This window comes from Pleurodeles waltl, chromosome 8 (genome assembly GCF_031143425.1).
Source record: "Pleurodeles waltl isolate 20211129_DDA chromosome 8, aPleWal1.hap1.20221129, whole genome shotgun sequence".
Taxonomy (NCBI): Eukaryota; Metazoa; Chordata; class Amphibia; order Caudata; family Salamandridae; genus Pleurodeles; species Pleurodeles waltl.
Genome location: NC_090447.1, coordinates 1,259,604,324 through 1,259,630,435, shown reverse-complemented (window position 1 = coordinate 1,259,630,435; position 26,112 = coordinate 1,259,604,324). Strand labels below are relative to the sequence as shown.

General features: G+C 43.0%; 1 protein-coding gene across 1 annotated transcript in view; it reads left to right on the top strand.

The window, feature by feature from the left end:
• Positions 1-26,112, top strand: part of MEDAG (mesenteric estrogen dependent adipogenesis) — a 128,309-nt gene that overhangs the window by 78,618 nt on the left and 23,579 nt on the right. The window contains exon 3 of the mRNA XM_069202184.1: positions 13,263-13,375. Within this exon, the coding sequence (XP_069058285.1) occupies positions 13,263-13,375 (113 nt within the window). The remainder of the gene's footprint in view (positions 1-13,262; positions 13,376-26,112) is intronic.

The window sequence follows — 26,112 nt, the reverse complement described above, 5'->3', positions numbered from 1 at the left end:
CTTATCACTGGGGTAGAGAACCTACCATGTCCTATTGTAAAAATCATGTGTATAAACAAAGGCAAAACCAAGCCTATTATGTAAGTAGCAAATGCAGCTTCCATGATGGTGTGAAATATTTTCTGCTGTTTGCCTTACATCTTCTCTCTTAGTCAGGCAGTAATGTTGTTCTCTGTTGACTCTGGGTGGCTTGTCTGCCCTCCTCAGTTCCCTTATTTGCTACTTCTTTTCAGCCAGACCCGGACAGCCTTTCTAAGTGGGCAATGTTTCTCTGTTGCTCTTCTCTGGTGCCTTTACCTTCTTTCAGTGTGGTGTGTGCAGTCAGGCAGGCAACCTTTCACATTCTACAGCAGTATTTTTGACTAGAAGAATATAGTAAAGCCCTTTCTACCTTGGCTGCACGTAGTTTATTTCATGCATTGGTCTTCACGATGACTCAGTCTCTGGGTTCCAACTTGTGGGATATAAAGGTTGAAGAGCCTAGGACAACTTGCTGGACCTGGTGGGGCATAGAGCACACTAGATCAGATAGTTGTTTGCAGTAGTCCAAAACCATGTAATCAGATATCGAAATCAATGCAGCAGCACGAATACTAGTCACTCACATTGGTCTGCCCATGAGAATCTCATGGGGGCTCAGTCCTGAGCATCGGAGGAAGAGTAGCGGGTAATTCAAGGTAGCAGATACTTTGGCCAGTTTGTTCTTAAACACTCCATTCAATTTCTTCCACCAGTCCAGATGATTGAGGATGATGGACACAGTGTAGTCTCTGGGTTATGCCCACTGACTCACAAATCAGTTTAATGATCTCTTTTCTAAAATACATGCCCTGATCACTTTCCACGTTCATCAGGATGCCCTATTGTGGGATTTCTTCTTTCAGCAAAAGCTTTGCCAAAGTTATTGCATCACATCTGCAAAGTGAATAGGCTTCCGCCCATTTTAAGAACATGCACACCACCACCAGAACATAGCAGTATTCTTGAAAGGGGTTACTCAAATAAAATCAAGTTGCAGTCTCGATAAAGGCCCATACGCTAAAGGAGAATGACTCATTGTAACAGTAGTTTGTTTCACTAAGCTGTTCTGCTGACACACTAAACACTGTGAAATTGAGCAGTTTTTGAAACGTTCGTTTGACCATATTCTCTGAAAGCTGTCTGCCATAACATCTCTGATTAGGCCCATGGAAACACTTAATCATCTGTGTCATTAAGGCATTTGTGAATACCACCCATTCTCTGGTCTCCATCCAGACTCCCACTACATTGCACAAACAGCTATCTTCACCCATTCCCTTCTATCCTCCTGCTTTGCATGCTCCTGTTTGTTCCTGATTACCTCAAAATTTGGTGCAGGCATGTCAGGGATTGTCAAAGAAAGTGGCTTGCCCTGCATGGATATTCATTGCATGATAGTGAGCTACAGCATCTGCAAAATTATTTCCTTTTGAAATTTCATCTGATCCTCCTTAATGTGCTGCACACTTCACAGTGGCTATTTGGGCCAGGATATGCAGAGCTCACAACAAATCAAATACTTCAGAGCCATTGCGTATTGGTGTACCAGATGAAGTCATAAACCCTCTATGTGACCACAACTGGCTGAATTTATGGACTATTCCAATAAATAATGTTAAGCAATGAAAATGGTTACATTGACATTTTGGGCCAATAGCAGGCCCTCTTGAGAGTTATCAGTTCATCTCTTTACAGAACATACTGCTGCTAATCAAGAAGCTTCAATAATCTTTTCATTTGTGCGCACCGCATATGGGGCTCTTATAATTTCAGCATTGTCCCTCGATCTGGAGATGACTACAAACAACACATAATCAACATTTTGCAGGGATTCCTCCTTAATGTCTGGTTGGGGTTTGGTACCCAGGTCTGTCACTTAAATGCAGTTGTGGTAGTCTTCTTCCCCTACCTGCTGAGATGGAAAAGGCAATAGCATAATAACATTCTGTACAACACATCTTTTAATAGATATAATAGAGGTGGACAGGAGTATTACCTTATAGCGAATGAGCCAGGCATCAGTCAAATGCTGCGTTTGATATTGGGTGAGCACACTGTCAACGGAATGAGTTATCCCAACACAATATTATCAGACTGTTGTTAAGTCAACACAGCTGCAACGGATCCAGCACTACTGGAAAATACTCAGATAGGAGTTTTTGATCACTATAACATATCAGTGCAGACAATGACACACTTCCCTTTCTGTATAATAAAATAAAAATTCAGTTCATATTCAGGCATCCCTAAAGATGGGGAAGAAAACAGGCATGTTTTAATTCCAAGAATGATTTCTGATGCTCACCTGACCAAGGCAAGGGGGTCGGATGCACCTTTTTGAGCCAATCACTCTAAAGGCTGGGCCATAAGAAAAAGCATTTGTATCCACTACCAACAATAACCTACCATTGCAAGAAAACCTTTACTTCTCTTTCAGTCCAGAGTGGTGTCATGTGCAGAATGTCCGATATCTTGGGACACCCTCCTCCCTCCTTTCTCTAATTTGTGCCCTGAATAAATCACTTTCTTTTGACAAAACTGTAACATTGAGAGGGAAACTTTGTCCCCACCCCTGTACAAATGGTTCATCAATGCAATAATGTCCAATTTACACACTTCTCTGGTATGAGAGATGTCCAATTATTCATCAATGTACTGAACCAGAACAGCTCTATATGTAAGTTATACGGATTACAAATGCTTATGAAAAGGCAGTACTTTCCAAATATTCAGGGATCTTACCTGAATCAAGAGAGAAGTTTGCTCAGTTTCAATTCAGACATCACTTAAAAATGTACATCAGGGTCTTTCTCCTGTCAAGGGAAACATACACAATACAATTCAAGGTACATAGGAGATCTCTCACCAACAGATGTACAGGGCTAATATAACAGATCAAAAATTCTTGTTGTTCTATAATAGGACCTATGGTTACAGGGACATGGGACGAAACTGGATAGTTAATGACGGGACTGGAAATGCCAACTGTTAGCTCCATTTTTCCTGGGATAATTGGGGAACTTCGGTTGGTCTCACAATGGATGAAATGGCTTCAACTAGGAAATTCACAATGTGTCCATTTACTTTGCCCTCAATGTACGGATCTTCCTCATGAACTCAAAGCATAGGAGCCTCCAAGTAGACATGTCCCTGTGAGAAATGCTAAGGAGTGTAGCAAGGGCCCTTTGGAACCCCTGTAATTGTGGCACAATGATGACATTCATCACACAGTGCAGGTACTTGCTAATTTGGAGGAATCCTGGTCAGTGGGGATTGGACAGAGGTGGCAATACCACTGAGAGGGCAGGACTAGTAGACAGTTAGCATCCCAGAAGGACTGGGTTGAATATGCAGTACTTCCTAGTACACCTCCCTTACAAACTTTGGGACACTCATACTTCCAGTGTTTAATCGTCCCACACAAGCACCTAAAAACAGCATTTTGTTGATTTTCCATTATTAGAAATGGGGTCTTTGGCTAGCAGTCAGGTTACCCCCTGTCTAAGCAAGGACCTTCACTCTAGTCAGGGTAAAAGAGAATCACCCTCAGCTAACCCCTGCTTTTTCCCTTGGTAGCTTGGCACGAGCAGTAGGCTTAACTTCAGAGTGCTAGGTGTAAAGTATTTGTACCAATACACACAATAACTTAATGAAAATACTACAAAATGGCACACACAGGTTTAAAAAAATAGTAAGTATTTCTATAAACAAAACAAGACTAAAACAACAAAAATCCACAATACACAAGTCAAGTTATCACTAAAAATGTAAACAGAGTCTTCATGTAATCTTAAACACACACTAACGCTGTTAACATGAAAATGTACTTTGGGTGTGTCAAACAAAACAAATAACCTTGCAAGGGCAAGTGTGTGTCAAAAAGGGCTTGCAATGTGTATATCACTCAAGGGCGAGACCTTGCGTTGTTTCTACTTTAGTTGGGTCGGCGTGCGTCGTTTCTTCTCTCTTCAGGAGAGTGATGCGTCGATCCGGTCAGCACTCTTGGGTCCGGGCATGCCTTGCGTCGTTTTTACACGCCCAGCGGTGTTTGCTTCGGAAATCCAGCCGCACGATGATCCGAAAACCACGCAGTGCGGGTTGCGATCTCACCAGCCTCCGTCAGCAATGCTGTGTGTCGTTTTTCCATCCACGGGTGTTGATCTTCAGGTCGCGTTGCAGGCGAGCGTTGATTTTCAGGCGTGAAGCCGGTGGCACGTAGATTTTTCAGCTGCAGATCCGAGTTGCGTCGATCTTTTCCCCGCATGGCGTTCTGTGCGTGGATTTCTTACTCTTGGCCTGCCAGCTTCTCCTTTCAGGGTCCCAGGAACTGGATGGGCACCACTTGGCAGAGTAGGATTGTCTCCAGAGACTCTAGGTTCTGGCAGAGAGAAGTCTTGCTGTCCCTGAGACTTCAAATAACAGGAGGCAAGCTCTAAATCAAGCCCTTGGAGATATTCACAAGAAAGAAGGCAACACAAAAGTCCAGTCTTTGTCCTCTAGCACAGGCAGAAGCAGCAACTGCAGGATGGCTCCACAAAGCACAGTCACAGGCACGGCAGCTCGTCTTCCTCAGCTCTTCAGCTTTTGTCCGGGCAGAGGTTCCTCTTAGTTTCCAGAAGTGTTCTAAAGTCTGTGGTTTTGGGTGCCCTTCTTATAAACAATTTCTCCTTTAAAGTAGGCCTATTTCAAAGCAAAGTCTCTCTTGATTGTGAAATCTTGCCTTGCCCAGGCCAGGCTCCAGATACTCACCAGGAGGTTGGAGACTGCATTGTGTGAGGGCAGGCACAGCCCTTTCAGGTGTGAGTGACCACTCCTCCCCTCCCTCCTAGCACAGATGGCTGATCAGGAAATGCAGACTACACCCCAGCTCCCTTTGTATCACTGTCTAGTGTGAGGTGCAACCAGCCCAACTGTCAAACTGACCCGGACAGGGAATCCACATCACAGAAATGGTATAAGCAAGAAAATGCTCCCTTCTAAAAGTGGCATTTTCAAACTCCACATGTATATCCGCTCCCAAAGGGAATCTACACTTTAATCTGATTTAAAGGTAGCCCCTATGTTAACTTATGAGAGGGACAGGCCTTGCAACAGTGAAAAACGAATTTAGCAGTATTTCAATGTCAGGACATATAAAACACATTACTATATGTCGTACCTTAACCATACACTGCACCCTGCCCCTGGGGCTACCTAGGGCCTTAGAGGTGCCTTACATGTAATAAAAGGGAAAGTTTAGGCCTTAGCAAGTGGGTACACTTGTCAAGTCAAATTTACAGTTAAAACTGTACACACAGACACTGCAGTGGGAGGTCTGAGACATGATTCCAGAGCTACTTATGTGGGTGGCACAACTAGTGTTGGAGGCCCACTAGTAGCATTTGATTTACAGGCCATGGGCACCTCTAGTGCACTTTACTAGGGACTCACTAGTACATCAAATATGCCAATCATGGATAAGCCAATTACATACACATTTTGTTTAGGAGCACTTGCACTTGTGCTTTAGCACTGGTTAGCAGTGGTAAAGTGCCCAGAGTAGCAAAAAGAGCAAAACAGAGTCCAGTACACATCAACAACCTGAGAAACAGAGGCTAAAAGTTAAGGGAGGTCATGACAAGGATGAAAAGTCTAACAGCCATGTCTTCCTGCCCTCTTCTCCTTCTTTTCCCCTCTTCACCACTTCTCCTAACTGCTGTTGATAGTCCCTTTAGTCTGTTCTTCAGTCCTTCAATAGCTTCCCATTTCCCTTTCTTTTCTAACAATTCCTAAAACCAGTGCTGCAACGTCATCAAAATTTCTTTCTGCAATGCCACTTAATTTAAATAAAGTTTAAATGCTATATGTACTGGTCTTCTGCAAGCCCACTCCCATTTCATTTACCACTCTAATACGTTGGTGGTAAACTCCTCTTGCTCAACCACTTGCATTTACTATCACCTGTCCCTTTATGTTACTCTCTTTCACTTCATCCAATACCTTGGTGGTAAACTCCCCTTGCTCAGCCACTTGCATTTACTATCACATGTCCTTTTATGTTATTCTCATTTTCTTCATCCAAAGCTTGTTGTTCCTATTCACTAAGTGCCTTCACCTCTGCGGGTGTAGCAGTTTCTTTCACTCATTGATGTACTTCCCCGATTACTTCAGACATTTCAATTCCAAATAACCATTTTCAGGAAATTGTAAATTTAAATCATTTTTCTTGCGTTCTTATAGGCATAAACATGTGGCATTCCAACCATTATCAATATTTTGCAAGTCAGTACTCCTTCAGGGGGGCGCTGTGCCTCTTTTAACTTATCATTAGTGCTAGACATACCCTCACCTTCAAATGAGGAAGCTACCATACAATCACCTCCAATGCAACAACTCTGCAACAACAAACCTTTTCTTTTGCATGTGTGAATACCATGGTAGGGAGATTCTCAATCACACCTGTCTTTTTCCTCTGTCCAACATTCACACCTCAGGGGCCTTGCCCTGTCAGCACACTCATTCATACGCCTGAATACGACCCAAACCCTTCTTTTAGGTGCACAAACACACACATAGAGCAAAACTAAATCCAGGTAATCGTAGTGTGAAAGGGCAGTGACTTTGGGAGAGATTCACTATTAAGCAAACATACTTACAGCAGTGGGGTTCTGATACTGAGCGCATTGGACTCTTTGCTTACAGTATGAATAGTTTCCTGGATATGCCTGATTAATACGAATTGAATCAATAGCCTGAAGAAGTCCTGTTGTAATGACGAAACGCGTTGGCTGTTCCTGCTCTGAATGTTTGCTAATTTGAAAAAAAAAAGAAGAAAGAGAAGATGGACTGATACTAATGAATTGGACTTTCTAATATTGTCTAGGGTGGTGCACCATTAGCAATTGATTTGTTTATAGTTCCTTCTCAGAATTGCACCTTGGCAGCAGGTGCTAGAATGAGTGCACATGTTATCAAATTGTCAATTTCTATTGCATTTCAAGTATATGTTAAAAGATAGGGGTTAGGTGCATGGAACTATAACTCACTGCCCCTTGTTTAGACATTATTAAATCCTTCTTACAGTCCACCGTCTTTGCTCATCCCATGGCAGTGGGGATGGGAAACCCTGGAATGCATTTTTCCCTCATAGGCATCCTGATTGCAGTCTATTAATAGCCTATCTTTTACACACTGGTGCCCACCCTTTGCTAGCATCACTCTTAAAATAATTACTCGGGTTACACAAGTGCCACTTACCAGAACAGATAAATTGGAGCCACAAACAGAGGTCAACCATTTAGGGGAATATCCCTTCGTTTGTCATGCCTTCCACATCTGTCCAGATCACCATGACTTGGCTGTTGCAGACCCAACCTTAAATGTTGATGCGTGCCTGCACTTCTCCACCAGAACTGTGAAAGCCCAAATTCATTAACACTTTTATGAAGAAGATTATTTGAGAGTGAAGCATTTTATTTCAGCTGAAAGAACATCATAATCCACCCTTGGCAACCAAATGTCTTGCAGCTCATCTCTAAGCCTGGGGAGATATGCCCTTCTCAAGCAATGAAAAATTCCAAGTAGTACATACAGAGAAACAATGCCCATTTACTAGTAGCATGTGATACACAGCTGTTAAGATTAACAAGAAACAAACATTCTACCAACCATGGATTCACGCTTGAAATGCTGCTGCAAGTCTGATTGAGCAATCTGTGGGCATCCTCAAAACAATTCTCACAGCACAGGAATGTTGTTCTCTGCAAAATACCATTTAACTATCTTTTTACCCCCCTCTGTGCTAATGTACTGTAGTGGTGCTGGTATGTGATCTAAATTGGTGCAGTCAGTTAGTGTTGGACTTGGCTCTCTATGCAGGGCCATCTGCAAATTTCTGCCTTAACTCTTGTGTTTTTTTAACCAGTTTATGTAGGCCTTTAGGACTCTCCTCACTTTTCCACTGCTAACCAGTGCTAAAGTGCTCTCCCCTTTAAACATGGGGAAATTTGCTTGCCCCCAATTGGCACTGAATTTACTTGTAAGTCCCTAGTAAAATGGTACTACAGGTGCCCAGGGTCTATAAATTAAGTGCTACTAGTTGGCCTCTACTACATACTTAAATAGCTTTTTAAAACAAGTTCCAGGTCTGCCATTGCAGCCTATGTGTCCAGTGTTAAACCAACATTTCAACCAGGCAAAATAAATCTATTGCCATGCCTTTCATTTTAATGGATATAGGTTACCCCTAGGGTAGGCCCTAAACAACCCACAAGGCAGGGTGCATTGTAATTAAAATATTGGACGTGTACTTTTAAGTTTAACATGTCTTGGTAGTGACAAACTATCAAACCTACCTCTATTATAGGATAGCATTGAGTTAGCTTATTACATTTAATAAGCAATAACATTCGATTGGGGGCTGGTAGGAAAGTCAAGTTTTGTGTCTAAGGAATTGTAATTTAAAACATTTTATGGTAAAGTCATATTTTAGTCACAATTCTGAAAATGCCTCTTTTAGAAAGTAGGCATTTTCTTGTCTTAACCGTCTAGTACCTGCAGCCTGTTCCTTGGTCACATGACTAGCAGTAGTTTGCAGCTGGCCTTCATGTATTCCTCCCAGACACCATCACAGTAGAGGTTCTGGGTGTTAGCAGGGTGGCTTAAGGTAGAGGGAGCAGAACTCTCACCTACCACACTCACTCTTCAAAGGCACTGGCTCATCACACATACAAAGGACTTCATACTAGCATATTGCGCCTACAGACAGACTGGGGCCAGGGTAGGTAGGTAGAAAATTTCAGACACCTCTGTGGGGGAAAACTCCAGAACGTTCTCCCACTTCAAAGTGAGCACTAGGTATAAAAAGGAGGCCCTCAGATCTACAAATCAGTACACTCCTGCACCTGTGGATACTGCAGAAGAAGGATGCCCTACTGCTTGAGGCCTACCCTGCTTGCTGAGAAGGAAGACTGGACCTGCACCATTCATCCTAAGCTGAAGTGACTCCAAAGGTCAGCTGGCTGTCCTCTTGTTGGCATTAAAAGGTGGCTCTTTAAGAACAACTAACCTGGTCACTTTATCCAGCCTTCACTCCATTGTGGTCAGCCCAAACTTGTGACTTTCACCTGGTCTTGCACAACCAGATACCCACAAGTGCCGTTTTGTGCTTTAAGCACTATACATACTTTATATCTTTAAAATTGCATATGTACGGTTCTACTGATTGGATTTTTGTTGTTGTGCTATCTCATAATTTATTCAAATTTATTCTGTTGTTCTAAATTGGTTTGGGATTTTTCTTTTGCCGTGTTTTTACTTTATTATTGTTTGTGTGCTGCAAAAATGCTTTACACATCGCCTCTAAGTTAAGCCTGACTGCCTTTGTGCCAAGCTACTGGAATCTTTAGTAAAGATTAACTTAGTGACTTTTTGAGATTCACTCTGACAAGGATTGTGGTTCCTGCTTGAGTAGGCTTTCACCCCCCTCAACCAACAACCCAGTTTCTCCCAGTTAGGTTACTTAAATGCGTCCTAAATATTCATAGTTTCACTCTCAGTAAAAGGGTTGCATGTCAACTGCCAAAGGTGCAACCGAATCGAAACATACCTGTGGCATGAAGCAAGGGAGGTACCCTAAAAAAAAATAAGAGGAGGTCAGGAGAAGCACAAGCACAGAAACAGCCTACAGCTGAAACATATGTCTCCTGCCCTAGCCACCAGGGGGTTGGCAACCTGCAGAGCTGACCTTACCAACCAGCAGTACCTGAAGCAGAGGTACACCACAGCACAGAAAGATGCAACACATTGCTGCAACTAGCATAAATGAAATTACCACATGCCAGCATATGAGTACCAAACCACATCATCCACCTTGCCACTTAGTATGGCCAATCTCATCATAGCCCATTCCAGTATTTGCGTAATGGACGGCCATAACATGATTCGCCTTTTCACTGACATAAATGTCATGGGTCTCATATTGTCTTACCTCCAACATTGTCTTACCTTCAACATATCATAAAATAGATGTTCTTTGCACCTGAAGCACAGACCTCTTCACTTTTCAAATGTCCCCACACATGTTGCTTCATTCGATGCCTCTTCCTGTAAGCTATCATAGTAGTGTCTAATACCTGTCCATCTGCCACTCCATGTAGGTTATTTGAGTTGTATGGACCAACTGTAAAGTCTACCTTTCCAACACAGAATGCATGTAGTAGCCTCAACATTGTCACATGAGAATATGAGAATATGAAATGATGTAGAAAACAACACTTCTATTGCATGCCTATTAGATGAGGGAAAGGGAAGAGTGGGGCATTTATGTGTTGGAGAGCAACCTGTCTTGAAGTAGGGAAAATATTAAAATGGACTATGGATTTGGTTCCATGAAAGAATTTAGCTCAGTCTCAAGCAAGGACTAGTTAGCTCACAGATTCCAGTAAGACATCTATAGAGGTATTGCTACGAAGAGTGGTGAGGCAGTTGAAGCAGACGCCAGGGGTGGGCATGACAAGGAAGAGGACACAGACACTGAATGGGCTACGAGCATGAGTGGACTAAATGCATTGTGTAAAAGAGGGTGCTTATAGCAGGTAGATTCAGCAACATATACATGCTCACCACAGGGCAGCTGGGACACAATCCAGAATGAGTTTCCAGCCTTGCCCATGTCACATCACTTAATTCAGATACGATCTGTTGAATGAAGAAGGCACAGAGAACTCACACATGGGTGATGGAATGTGTATTGGAAGTGGAATGCCAGAGTATACCAGTGTTAGTGGAGACGCATGATGCAGCAGGAAGGTTGACTGGAGTCCACTGTAGGAGTGAATATTTCCCTGCCTGAGAGTCAGTGAGCACATGCTCTCGGCATCAGTTGTGAGACACTAGTTTGTTTGTGATTCTATGCCATTTCAAACTTTGAGGAAGGGTATTTGTTCCAACAGATCTAGCAGTCAAGATGTTTTCGATATAGTCTGCTTGTGCTATTACAGTTAGAATACAAGATACATCTGTGGGCTCCTATCAATCCTTTCATTGTAACAAACAATGATTTTCTGTGATTCCGCAATACATTTAAGAGAGAGAGAGAGAGAGAGAGAGAGAGACACACACACACACACACACTCACTATTTCACACTCTTTCCAGGGTGAACTGCTGTTGCCCCAACCGTTCTGGCTTTTGAGCAGCCTGTACCTGAGTTTCTTTACAACAAACTCTCAGTGCTCTGCAGCCTTTATTTTTTGTAAATGGTATTTATGGGTCTGGCAAGGCCACAGCAAACAAACAACAGGAATGTGGGAGACTAAAATTTGAACAGAAATCCGAGGAGCAAATTCTGCACCCTGTTAATTCTGCACCCTGTTTGAGTAACCTTGGAGAGTTGTTGCCTTTATAGGCACAGTAAAATAGGGTAACCAGCTATGGACCCATGCCACGGTTTAAGTTGATACTAAGGTCTGTATCCCCCAGACAGTCAGAGGAGATGAGACCAAGGTAAGGTGACGACATGTGTGAAATAGATGTGTCAGGGTGGTATGATTACAGATACCCTGAACAACCACAGTCAGTGGGACCAGAGGCAATGCGGGCACCTGGTACTAACTTGAGGGGTTTGAAAGATCAAGAACAAGCCAGCCCTCTTGACACTCAGGTGACATCCTCCCCTATGGACTAAGGAAGATGCCAGTTCAATCTCCGTTTGAATCACCCACCGTTGGTGAGGTTACAAGACTATGTTTGGTGTTGAGTAGGGGTGGACTGGACAGATATCTAACTTTGCCTGTTTGCAAATGTTGTTTTGTTTGGGGGGAGGTTGTTAATGATTGTAGTACTTAGGTCCACAAGGGTGTTGCCTGATGATGTCAGGCGCATGTTGACACATGCTCTGTGGGGACCAGGCATGGTTACCAGAGCCCATAAATGAAAATGTTCCTCATATGGGCTGGCAGTTGTGACCCAGCCTCTGCTTATGGTGTGGTCTTGCACGCCACCTCTCTGAGCTGCCAGTCCTGGCACCATTACACCACACCAAGTAACTCCCTGACTTTTCCATTTACCCATGCTCATAAAAGAGAAACAGATGAGTGCTCCACATACAAGCAGAAAAGAGGTAAGTATGTCTTTGGAGATGAATGATTTGTTCTTCACTTTAGATGAAAGAAAGTGCAATATAACAGTACATACCTTTTTGGCTGTTCTTGATTAGAATATTTAAAGCTATAGAATTCTCACCTTAAAAATACACTTCTTATTGTGATTTTAAAAAATCCTTTACTCGTTTGTTTTTGCTTTTTGTTTAACCATTCTGAAGGCAAATTAGCTTTGGGATATTTATTCTTTTCTCATCCCTGATTTTTATAACTTTCTACCTATCTTGTTTTGCCACAAAGTTTGCACCCTTTAATAGTTTTAATTTTGGTTTTATTTTTCTTCCTACAGATTTTACATTTACATACACTTGTGGACACTATTATTTCTCTGTTTCCTAGATCATTGTTGCAATGTTGGCTTGTTATACAGTCTCACTACTCATTTTCTTGAGATCACCTAAAATGAGTTGCTAAAGGCACCACAGCTGAGTAAAGGTTATCCATAATGAACCTACTTATACCTGTAGACTTAACTTTGGGTAATTGGCAAGCAGGCCAGTTTGCACAAAATGAAAATAACAAGTCAGCCTCATTGACTTGGGGATTTTAAAGTCTCAGTCCCTTCCCCATGTGCTCTCCGCTGGGTCTTTCTTTTCTATGCACAACATCATTTAAATGCACAATTGTCAGACGTTGTTATTGTGCTATTATGTGTTGTAAAACTTCAAAATAAAGCATGGAAAAAGTGTCCTAAAAACACCCCTAAATCCTGTCTGGCTAGTTAAAATTACAGACTTTCAAAGATGTCATTATCTAACAAAATTTCTGTTTTGATCCTCGTGCCATTCACAACAGCATGAAAGTATGAAAATGTATAAACAATTTGTTAAACATTTAAGAAAGTTTATATTTTACGACTTTTGTATAAAACTCAGACTTGTTAAAATGTTACAAAAATGTAATTTTTGTGAATATGACCAAAACTATGGCTGCCATGAAAGGAAATACATACTCAGTTTGAGTTTGGAATACAAATGTTTGTTTGCCATCTTTTTTGGAATGCGAGAAAGAGCTATGGTTTTCAAATGATAACAATGCTGGTTGTTTTAGTGTTCCTTACTGAATGCACCTGCAAGAAACGTATACATTGTTATGATTTCAGAGACGGTATTTGCATTTATTGTGAACACACGACACCCTAAAGTAAAGGCACAAATTGAGAATGGAATGGATCGTATCATATCTTCAGTGGTTGGAGAAAGCTACAAACTGCAGGTGAGTGATCTAACTGGTGTGAGTTGGGTTTCTAATGTTATTGATAAACATGTCAGTAACGCCTGTGTGCGTACAGTATGGCCTCTGCGTGAGGCACAATACAAGCTTCCTCATTTATGCATTCATAAACACTTCGGGCCTGATTACAACTTTGGAGGAAGGTGTTAATCCGTTCCAAAAGTGACGGATATACCACCAGCCGTATTACGAGTCCATTACATCCTATAGAACTCGTAATACGGCTGGTGGTATATCTGTCACATTTGGGACTGATTAACACCTCCTCCAAAGTTGTAATCAGGCCCTTCGTCTTTTTTCCTCTTTACAACTCTTTAGAGAGAGTTTTTGTTTGTGTAATGGAAAGCCCTGCTAGCTCTTTGAGGTTAATTTGAACACTTACCCTTACCAACAGGCCACTTCTATCTTACCTCTCAATGTAAAATTCTTATTTGGCTTTTCCTTTATGACTTAGTCATCTCACTGAAGCTGGCTACTGCTCTGCAGTTTACACACGTTTCCCTTCTTCCCTTATTGCTTATATAATGATGCCTCTCTGAAATGCCGTGAAGAGTCACAGCTCAAGATCATAGTAGCTTTGTGGCGAATATTCTTTGTCTTTTTTTCTTTCTTTAAAATTTGTGGCTGGGCTTTTCTAGACTAGGCAGATATCCAGGCAACGTACAATTCCTTTGGTGAGTTAAACGTCATAACAGATGGACTTATCATCTTGAAAACGAAGTTAAGTCACCTGCTCACTTAAAACGTTTGCACTAAGGATCTCCTCTACATACTTTTAAACTCATCTTCTTTTTCTTTTCTGGTTTAAGTGATCATTATTCTCTTCTTTCCCATCAGGGAATACTGAAGCCCACAGTTGCCCTCAAAACTGCCTTTCTTGTATCCTAAACGTGAGAATATGACCAGTTGTCTGCTGTTAGCATAGCCATCTTCTTCATAAGAGACATTTGACCATGAGATGATGTTGCACCTATACTATGCCATTTTATACTATATTGCACCTGCACAGCCATCAAGGCTGTCTAACCCAGTTCAGAAATCAACTGTGTGAGGTCAGAGGGCTCACAGCTGTAGCATAAAAAATCTTACCAACCTCCAGCATCAATGAATTCTCAGCTTTAGTATGTGTATCTTTACTTGATTGTTGCTCACTCTTCCTGACCTTCTCTGCCTTCTTCCTTTTTTTTTATCAACACCTCTCGCTCAACCTAGTCTTCCAGGAGCCATATTAGTAAAAGTACCCTGGGGGTGCAACAGGCGGTGCATCTGCATTCTGCTCCAACCTCCCCAGGGCACTTTGGTATTACAGAAGGGGCCACAAATGTTTTTGCAGCCCCTTTTTCAATACAGATAGCATCAGTGCTGCTCCAAAGGTGTGTTCTCATAACAGTCCTAGATGAGGAAGATCAACGTTATGTGGCCTGAGCAACCAAGAGAGAGTGTAGAGGTGGTTATCTGTGAGACTCAAGCAGTAATTGCTGCACAGTGTCACCCACCCTAAAATCAATATCATAATCTACACTGTGCAGCAATTACTGGTGATAGCAGAGTTCCTTATCCGACAGGGCAGCGCTGCAAGCAGCGCTGACCGCCGGATAATGTACCTTTTTCCCCCAGCCTTTCCATGGCGGTCTACCCCGCCAGGGAAAGACTGGTGGAATGGGTGCCTAGGGGACCCCGTGCACAGCCCCGTCGCTCATGTCACTGCCCGATTTACGGGCAGTGATATGCGCGATGGGTGCTGCTGCACCTGCCGCACTGCTACATTGCCACGGCTCAAAAATAACTTAATAAAAAAAGAAACCCATATTTTGAGAGCTATTTCTTTATATAGACATGAAGGCTCTGACACCTTGCCCTAGCATAATCAGCAATCACCTTGAATTCTGAAAGGCAATGAAGACTGTCCCCTAAAATTTGACACAACTGGTTAAGGCTGTAAGATATACTGGTATGAATAAAAAAAAAGCTGTGATCCTATTTGGTACCCGGTGTTGCAATTCTCCTTTATGTATAATGTGTTTCCTCATGCCTGCAGTGACACGACTGAAGCACACATCCACCCCTCAGGCACAATATTAAACACAATACTTATTGGCAACAAACTGCGTAGCTACTTTATTTGAGCAGGCCTTGTCAAAAGCCGCAAAGCAATATTAGAATTATACTGTACAATACAAAAAAGAAATGGTGGGCCAGGAGGATTGCAATTATAATCTGTCATCAATCTAGTAACAGACTGGTCAAACTCTAAAGCACCTAGTGAGACACACACACACTGTCTTATTCTAATGTGCTATATATACACCTTTCAAACGAAGCGGTGGGAGAAAGTAACAGTTAAGATAGCATAACTGATGATTTTACCAAATTTCAGGATTTTTATTTTAAATACTGAATGGGCATAATGAAACGCGAATAACATTGGTCCACCTTCACCAATCTACAGGAAACATATCAAAGCCGGAATTCATTGGCTTCCTTTTGATTGTGCGAAATTTATAGATCATTGGTTAAAGAGGAGAGCGATATATGTGGTCCATAAAGCACCACTTCCATGGAGGCCTCCACATGGAATGTCCTCTATTAAACTACATGTAATTTGCCAAGGGCCAGATTTCCCGTTTATTACACCAGACAATTCTCCAATGAGCTGGAACCACTGGAGGCCTTTTTATTTTTAAAGGAAGAGGGGCGCTGCTGCCCCCTTTCTCAGTTGCTCCACCTGCCCTGGGTAATTACAGAAGACACAAGAGGGGAAAGAGAGCGAGGAGGGAAAGAGTAAGAATTGGAGTGAGAGAGATGAGAGGGGGAAGGGAGCAGTTGGTTTGAACATTTTTTGCCAGGGCTGCTTTGGGTTCCCAGTCTGGCCCTAAATTTGTTAGGCATATAGCCCTTCACTCCATTCAGTGTCTTTTTTTATTTGGCACATTTTCCTTCAGCCAATAGAACAGAAACCATTTTTAAAATGATTCGTTTCATGATGCATGCATGAATTATAAATATATTTGTACCCTGCTTGTCAGCATCAGGGAAACTGGAAAAATAGAAACAATAAATGTGGCTGTTATTTGCTAAGATTCCCTTATAGGGTAAAAATGATTGGCTAAAAAATACGGAAGCCTTAGGACTGGCTGAAAGCCTCTGAAATATCTCACATCACCATTGAGTTAATCATTATTATCAATTAATCTTTTGACTGTGTTAACGCTTGGTCGTAACCCCTTCTTTTAGCATTTTGAGCAGTTTGTTTTTAAGCCTTCATAACTTTTTTCATTAATGATGTTAAGGTACACTTTGCACGCTTTAATTGTGAAGGTATCTAGAGTTTTTGAAGTATCCTAGAGGGGCTTTAAAAAACTGCTGTGGAAGAAAGTGTTTGTGTGTGTGAGGTGGAGGGGATGATCATGAATATAATTTTAAACAGTCCCAACTTTCATAAGCAGCCTGAGAGGAAACAATCACCACTGTTTGTCCACTATTCTATTTGGTAGTCAATGTTTTCTATTTTTGTTCTTTATACCTCTTTGAAATTTATGGGGAAATCGGATGTGAAATCCATGAGTGGATCCGGAAAATTATACATTTCAGAAAACTAGACAAAATCCTGAATTCAGCAAAGGGTCACTTATGTAGCTCATTCACGATTTATTCAAGGAAACAAATTGTTGAAATTTAAAATACTAGGACAATAAATGGAGAAAAAAGAGGAACTTTTTTGCACTGAAGGACAATCTATGAAACATTCAATATGTAATAGCGAATATCCTATCACACAGTGTTCGACAATGCGTCTCCCATTAAATATGATAGTCCACATATCAGGAAAGCCATATTGCACAGGACAGAGATGGTGTAAAACTCAACCAGGAAAATTGGGTTAAATCTGCTTTTGAAAAGCTTGTTTTTTTCGTATGTACCTAGCTACAGTATTTGGGACTGTGGTTGGTGAGCACCAAGAGAAACCTACCAAATCTAGACATTTTTTAATACTATAGATTCAGTGGAATCAGGGTGATGTGACTTGCGTGAACCACCATGCATTTCCTCAACCCTCGCATTTTTCTTATGCTTCTGTGGCAGAAAGCTCCAGAATTTGTGGTACATGACAAAAGTCATATAACCAGTGTATCCAAATTATTTCCAATAAAGACACTACCCCACATTTATGGGTGGGCCTATTGCCCTGAACTTAAAAGGGCCAAATAAGCTACAGTAGAAAGGGAAAGAATGTTGCTTGTAATTAGCTCGATATTTGGCTATGAGAGCTATGGCATTTAGGCCCAGTACTAATATAAACCTACCAATCTTAAATAGTTTTGAAAAAAAGACACCAAGAGGAGCCTAGGGTGGTGTGGCATACAAGGTTGCCACAACGTTTGTAGCCAGAGGGCCCTGTAAAGATCAGACGGTAGATACAAACACAGGATTTACTCACATTCCTGAGAGGAAAAGCTCTGAATCTGTTGGGAATTACAAACTACCAGTCAGTGCTCTCTCACTTCTTTTGATAAATAAGTACCCTATATAGGGCTCGAAAACATTACTGTGGAAAGGTCAAGAAAGCTGCTTGATATTGGATCTGTTCGGGATATGGGTCGCTGCGGCATTTGGGTCTAGCTTTGTTTGGCACCAAAGGAAACCTACCATCTCCAGACATTAATGAAAAGTAAACACATGGGAACAGAGTGTGGTGTGGCTTGCACGGAGCATGCTTTTTTACCCAAAATGCTCAGCAAACTAGTAACTTTGGCTAAAAACACTGAATGTTCTGTGAGGGAAAGGCTCCAGCATACCCAGAGAAATGCAAATATCCTACTAGCCAGTGGTTTCAAACGTCTCTCAATAAAAAATAGTGCAATACATGTGTGGGTAGACTAATTGCTAGGACAGAAAATGTCCAAAAACAAAACTTATCCTACAAGAAAGCTTTTGGAATAAGGTTGATTTTCAAAATGTGAGTAGTTGCAGTATTTTGCCCCAGGATCAGGTGGTACCCATGGAAACTCACCAACCCCAGATATTCCTGGAAACCAGATATCTGGGGGAGTCCAGGATAGTGTGTCTTGCATGGATGCAGCAGGGTTTCTTGCTCCAAATGCCCATGCAAAGGCCAAAGTTATGCCTGAACACCTACAATTTTGTCTCTGTTTCCATGGGGATTGGGTGGCACACACAGAAGCATCTTAGCTCAAGCCATGTATAAGCTAAAAACTACTTCTGAAGTCAGGAGTCATGGGTCACAACGGAACCTTGCTCACGAAGAAGGAGGGTGGAGACCTTGAAAATGTATCCAAGGGATACACTCTCCCTAATATATCAACACTAACCAAACCAGGTATCCTTCGCCTATACAGGAAGCTATCCTTTCCCAATCAGATACCCTGTCTTTTATTGTCAAAGAAAAATATATTTTTCTTGATGTAAGACCCTCATCCACTCTAGCAGTGGTATACTTCATCATTGGGTCCCTTCCCTGTCCCTAAAAACCAGGCTGCGCTCAACCATGTTCTAGGGAGCACTTTGAATATTACTACAGTTGATGCAACAAGCTCTCAGGATTCTCGGAGGGGTTTTTAAACTTAGCCCTCCTTATGCATGAACAAGACAATCTGGGAGAGTACAGGCAGACTAAAATAGCTAATGAAGACGAATGCTATCCTTGACGATGTGAGTACGGTGACCAGCCTCACAGGATTTGGCTACAACGTTTGGCCATTTTTCTTTCTAATACTGAGTTCTGACTGCTACCTTATCCTTTCTATGCCTCCTCCCCATGTCTTAATATTTGCTGATGGTAACAAGTGAAGGGTATGTGACTAGAGAGACGTGCTTTCTGCTTCCTGTGTGGTATGATGATATTCCCAACTAGGGTAAGTTAATAAATCTGTGTGAATGGAGGTGCTTGCACCTCGTGTATGTTAAGGTGCCTTTTTTCACAAGTAACACATGGTTTGCTAAATTATTTTCAGGCATGATAAAATGAACACAAAATATATGTAACACCACAAACAGTTAAAATGAGCAAACTATGTGTTTTTTCAGCATAGTTTGTATGAACAGATGATTTTGACATCACCACAGTCAGTTGTGCACCGTGTGACTCCTCTTGGTAGATGGTCGCTTATACCACCCCCAAATTTTCTGAGAAGCGAATAATGAAAACTTTTATACTTTCCTGATGGTTACCCTAAGGTCTAATCAAATATCTAATAAAGAATTCCTCTCACTTAGCAATCGAGATCCTACAATTAGATGGTTTATAACTCATCTTGCATGCGAGTAAGTCTTGTACGCTTTACTCAAACTGGTCTTGACGAAAGCCCTGGACTCAAGAGGCCTCAGCATAGGGGCTGAAACATGGCGACGGCAATTTAGGGTCACAGCACCATAATATCCTTACCCCTCAAGATCATTTTAACTGATACCCAAACAAACCACTAATAAAGGGAAACCTAGGCTTATTTGGGGAATTTGTATCTATTCTAGGTACCCCAGTAACTGTAATATTCAAAGTGCTCCGTGGATTATGGTCAAGCCCATCCTGGTTTTTAGGGACTATGATGAGGCCTGATGATGAAGTATGCCAATACTAGAGTGGGTGAGGGTCTTACATCAAGAAAAGATCTCTTTTTCTTTGACAACATGAGACAGGGTATCTGATTTGGAAAGGTTAATTTCCTGACTAGGCAATGGATATCTCGGTTTGGTATTAAACTAAAAACTAGGCAAGAAAGGAAATCCAAGATGGCGTGACATATGCATTACAGCATTTTCATTCCCGAATACCTAGTAAATCTCTTGGTTTGTGTAAAAAGCACAATATCCTCACTTGTGTGTGATAGAAATTCCAGACCCTCTCACTAACGGCAAAAGACCTATGATCCAATATATGCAGACTTCTCTTGATAGAAACTGCACCCCACATGGTTTGGTGAGCCTATCAAAGGGAACCAGAATGGGCCAAAACTGGACTAGGTGAAGACCATATTTATCCCACATTGACTTGATCCAATCATAGTTTTGGCTCATTTCATTCAAATGCGATAGGTTCATCCACACAAGCAGTGTACCATTTTTATTGAGAGAAGTTAAATGGCAGGACATTTGCCATTTACTAGGGGTTCCTGAGTTTTCTATCACTGGAATATCGCAGGAGTGTGAGGAAATTCATTTTTTCATGAAAGGTTGAATTTTATTTTGCATTCTGGGTAAGAAAAAGTGGTAGAACCCATGCAAGCCACACTGCAATGGACCCCCTGGTTCTCTAGTCTTAAAAACTGTCTGGGGTTACTAGGCTGCCTTTGGTGCCACCACACAGGGCTACCCTCAGTTTGCCAATGTCTATGGGAGCATGGGCAGTTTTGGTAAATGAGCTGAGTATGGTTTGTTCTCTTTCGATTAACTTAGTCATGCAGTGTTAGAATTTGGGTGCTGCCATTTCCATGCTTGTGAAGATGTGAACGTTACTACATAAACCAATAATTATAAAATTAAAAGCTAAGAAATCTATGAGATCTTTCAGATGATGCAAATGCTGTATACAAATGGAGATAATGGAGCATCATTTTGTTACTGATTTCTCTGTCTGAGGGCATCTAAATTTCACTGTTCTAAACACTTCCTGCAATCAGCAAATGTTGCCATGGTGTGTTTACTGGTTTATTGTTATTTTATGTTTTGATGTGGTATCTGCTTTCATACTGCGCATTTCTAACATTTGTATGCAACAAATTGCTTCTGGAGCCAGGTAACGCTTTCCATATTGCGATTCTCATGGGCTGGAATCATGGTTATTTTGTGTCCCTGTGAATAGTTAGTAAACTTTTCCAAGGTACTGTTTATTAACTGTTTGTGCTTTAGTTGAAGTTTGAGTCAAATCTTTTCAGCGACCTTAGTATAATTCTATGCGGATGGAAATGCGCACTGAAGGACTATGTTGATTGTTTTGATCCTATTGTACTGTCCGGATTTCTGCTGCTAAGTGTAGGTAGCTTTCTCAACTAAGTGGTCTTAAGCTAGTACTATTGCTCCAGAGCAATGGTGTATGCATTCAAGTGTAATTGGATGATTATCTGATGCATTTTGGTATTGCACAGTAATTTGCTGTTGAGGTGGCAATGCCTTGCCAACTTTTTAGGTCTTGCATTAGTCAAGACCTTTTGATTTTTTTAAAAATATTCACCAAAAATTATTTGAAGGGGCTTTCAACCACCTTTCTTCTTTGGTATGTCGGTGTTCACATTTTGCTATTGCCCACTACAGCAGGAGGTGGTGGGGTCAGCCTACTTCAGCCACTGGATGACTTCACTTTGAGTGACTGCATTTTGCCCTTTTAGAAGGAGCACATGCACACAAAAGCTAGTTCTCTTCGTTGCCAATATTTTTGTTTTTAATGTATTACTTTGATGTTCCCTTTTGTATTTTGAGACCACAGGATGGGATTTATACCAGATATGTGAACAGGCCACATTCTACACTTAACCAATCTCCTGCAATTCTTGAATTAATCTCACCTACTCATCCACAGGTATTTGGGCTGCATCCCAATCCATCGTTATTTTGCACACACTGCAGCCTTAGTTTGGACCCAGCTATATGCAAATTATTCTTGACTCTGGTCAAAAGGAAACAGTCCAGCCCAAAATGCCAAGCCAGTTTCTCCCTGAACTGGAACACAAGCAACCCAGGACCGGTTTCACCCTTGTTATGGGCTCATCAGCCAGGTGTAGTTTGGTTCCAGTGACAAAGTGTGCATGAGACCCACATCTAGGTATACCTGTCCCACTTAAGGCGACAGACTAAAGTATACTAAAAGAGATGGATGGAATGCTTGAATTCATCTTAGCCACTCGTAACTACTCGGCCACATCCCATTTGATTGTTATTTTGCACACCATGCCATCTCAGTTTGGACGCAGCTATGTGCCAATCATTCTTGACCCCCCTTCAGTGAGAACAGTCCAACCCGAACTGCCAAGCCAGGTCCATCCTAAACCAGAACACAAGCAACCAAGGGCTGACTTTGCCCATATCATGGGCTCATTAGCCAGGCATAGCTTGGTTCCTGTGACACAGAGTGCATGGGACCAACGTCTGGGCATACCCATCCCTACACACAAAAGTATACAAAAAGTGATGAATGAAATGCTTGAATTAATCTCAGCCACTGGTAAATACTAGGGGACAGATCCCAATCCATCATTATTTTTCACACCATGCCACCCAGTTTGTAACCAGCTATATGCATATCACTCTTGACCCTGCTCCAACGGGAAGAGTCCAGCCTGAACCCACAAGCAACCCAAGACTGGTTTTGCTCTTGTTATGAGCCCATCAGCCGGGTATAGCTTGGTTCCAGCGACAGTGTGCACGGAACCACCTCTGGGCATTCCTGTCCCAACACAATAAAGTATACAAAAAGTGGTGGATGGAATGCTTTTTACAAAACATTCTTCTTCTTGAGATTTGCAAGCTAAAAAAGGTGTACATTTCCATATGCATTCAGCGTGCACAATGCAATGTTTCAACGAATTACAGCTCTGTCAATTGTACACTGTTCTTGCATAATGGGAGAACAGAGGACTAGGGGAGGAAACCATTCAGTGAGGGGAAGAAGTATCAGCCGCCACAGGGATTTCCACACACAGTACAACTAGGCTCATCCTGGTCATCCTGACCCCCTACTTAGCAGCCTAAATAGCTTAACCCTTGCACGGATGGAGCACTTCCTGATCATCTTCCACCCCACCTGGAAGAAGGTCAGCCTCATCCATCCCATACAAAGGAATCAAAAATGTCTCTACTGGGGACCAGATATCCTTGGGGCAGGACCTAATGGGCATCAACTCCTGATAGGCAGTCAGTTGTTCCTGGCAGTAGGCTGCATTTCAGAGAAACCCAGCCCTCCGAGGCATCAGGAGCCGAACCCAATGCATCGCAACTTGGATCTTAGCTAGTAGTAGCAGGTTTGCTGTCAATTTGCATGTTTCAGAGGGAGCTTCTTTAATGTATCCTAAAAGCGCAACCCTCGGTGAGCACTCAAGGGTATGCCCAGTGAATCTGTCAATAGCGTCAAATAAATTTTGCCAGAAGCCCTGCACATCAGGGCTGACCCACGTCAAGTGCAGAAAATCGGCACAGGGCACTACACAGCGCACACATCACACGTTCTGAATCAGGCCATCCTGTGCATCCACTCCGGAGTGCGGTAGAGCATAACATTTATGTTATTTAATGTTAATGAATACTTGATAAAGCGCAATGACTCAGCCCGAAAGGACATCTTGGTGCTACGACCCGCAGATAGATGAAGAAGCAGCTAGTCAAAACAACCAGGTTTTGAGCTGTTTTTCAAAACCAGAAAAACTGGGGCATCTACAGATGAACAGGGGCAGCCTATTCCAGTGGTAAGGAGCAAAATAGAAGAAAGCCCAGCTGCCAACTTTTGAGGTTCGAATACGCCGAGGACATAGAAGAAGTTGATTTTTTAATCTTATATTTGTCAGGGCTGGAGAGTGAGACTGTCCTGTAGGGATTTTGGGCCTATGCCTGACACAGATTTGTAGGTCAAGCAGAGTGGTTTGAACAGTGCTCTCTTTTTATTAGGGAGCCAATGAAGGGCTCTAAGTGTGGGAGCTAATGGTGTCCGTGGAGGCAATTTGTTGACCAGAAGGGCAGCGGTATTTTGAACCACCTACATTTTGAATCAAAGGGATTCATTTGATGTGACATTTAGGGAATTTCCATAATCCCGATGACTGATGATTAGTGCCTGGGTGAGTGTCTTCCTGGAGCTCAAAGGAAGCCACCGAAAGAAGGCGCAATATGCTGAAGCAAGCGCCACAGGTTGAGGTGAGCTGGTCTGTCATAGATATGCACTAGAAAATGCACTAAGCGCAGCCTGTGGTTGGAGGGTAGAGCCCTAGATTGAGTGCAACAATACTTTCACTGTTCGTCGGTGAGGGGGATCGCCAGGTCTGCAGCCCATGCCTGCTGGGCTACAGGCTCTTGCACAGGCACAGTTTCCTGCATTCCAAGCCTTGTGACCGGCTTATGCAGGAAGGGGCATGTGAGAATTGCTTCTAACACCTGAAATGTGGGGGTGCCACAGGGAAGGAATCATGGACTATCTGAATGGCGGCTCGTAACTGATGGTAAGTGTGTCCAGTAGCGTAACTTCAGGACCCTGGAGGGCCTGCTGCGGGGAGATAAAGGTGCCTTCCAGGTAAGCAGCTTCCATGGTAGTCATCTGCAGCCATCTCAGCTAATTATGGGTGCCGGCGTCGGGAGTAATGGGAAGGGAGGAGTGGCCGATAAGTGGTATAGAAGGAGCAAAGAGACATTTCAGCAGTGCTCGCTGCAGCAGCTCATTCCACGACAATACCATGCAGGCCACAGTGTCAATCCTCTCCCTCTGGCTCTTGGGGGCTAAGTACAGTGCTATATGGAGGGTGCATGGTGCAGCATGGTCATGCTCAGGTGCCATATGTGCCTGAAACTGCGTATGGTAAAGCCAATAGTGTACAGATTGCACCTGGGCACTGAGATATTACAAACCTGCTCTTAATCCTCCCAGCTTGAAGGGGAATGTCATTATTTTCCAAGCAATCCAGGGCTGTCTGCCCGCCCATATGATAGTCACCAGGTGCAATCTGAACTGCCTATGAAAGCCAGCCATCACGGAGAGCAGCAGGTTAAGGAAAAGATAAAGGAGTTTGAGAAGAACTACCATCTTAGCGATGGCTTACTTCCCAGTTAATGATAATGGGAGCTTTATCCATCTCTCCACCCACTCCCCCTGCCAGGACATTAGCTGTCCATAGTTACCCTTCTACAGCTCTTCAGGGTCTTGGCTCAGCCAGATTTCCTAGTATCACACCAGCTCTTCCGTCCACTACAGCAGGAATTCCAAAGTAAATTCCCTAGTCACAGTCATCAGCAGTAATATAATCAATTTGGCGCAATTGCTATTGATACCCTTTATGCTACCAAATCGGATGGACTCCCTGATTAGCAGGTCCAAGTTATGTTGTGGGTCCCTCACATACAGAGTAACATCATCTGCATACATAGACACTAGGGGCCTAATTCTGAGTCTGACGGGCGGCGGAGGCCGCCCGCCAGACTTCCCCCCTCCGAAATACCTCTCCGCGGTCGAAAGACCGCGGAGGGTATTCCGAGTTTTCCCCTGGGCTGGCGGGCGGTCTTCGCAAGACCGCCCGCCAGCCCAGGGGAAAACTCCCTTCCCACGATGACGCCGGCTCGTAATAGAGCCGGCGGAGTGGGAAGGTGCGACGGGTGCAGTTGCACCCGTCGCGTATTTCAGTGTCTGCTTTGCAGACACTGAAATACTTTTAGGGGCCCTCTTACGGGGGCCCCGTGACTCCCCCTCCCGCCATCCGGTTCCCGGCGGGAGAACCGCCAGGAACTGGATGGCGGGAGGGGGAGTCGGAATCCTCCATGGCTGCGGAGCGCGCTCCGCAGCCATGGAGGATTCCTACGAGCGGCGGAAAGTCAGCGGGAGACCGCTGGCTTTCCGCGTCTGACCGCGGCTAAACCGCCGCGGTCAGAATGCTCGTAGGAGCACCGCCAGCCTGTTGGCGGTGCTCCCGTGGTCGGTGGCCCTGGCGGCCACCGACCGCCAGGGTCGGAATGACCCGCTAGGACTCTGCAGGGTGTGAATGCCAGGCCTCGTTGAGAATGGTGTTGTCTCAATC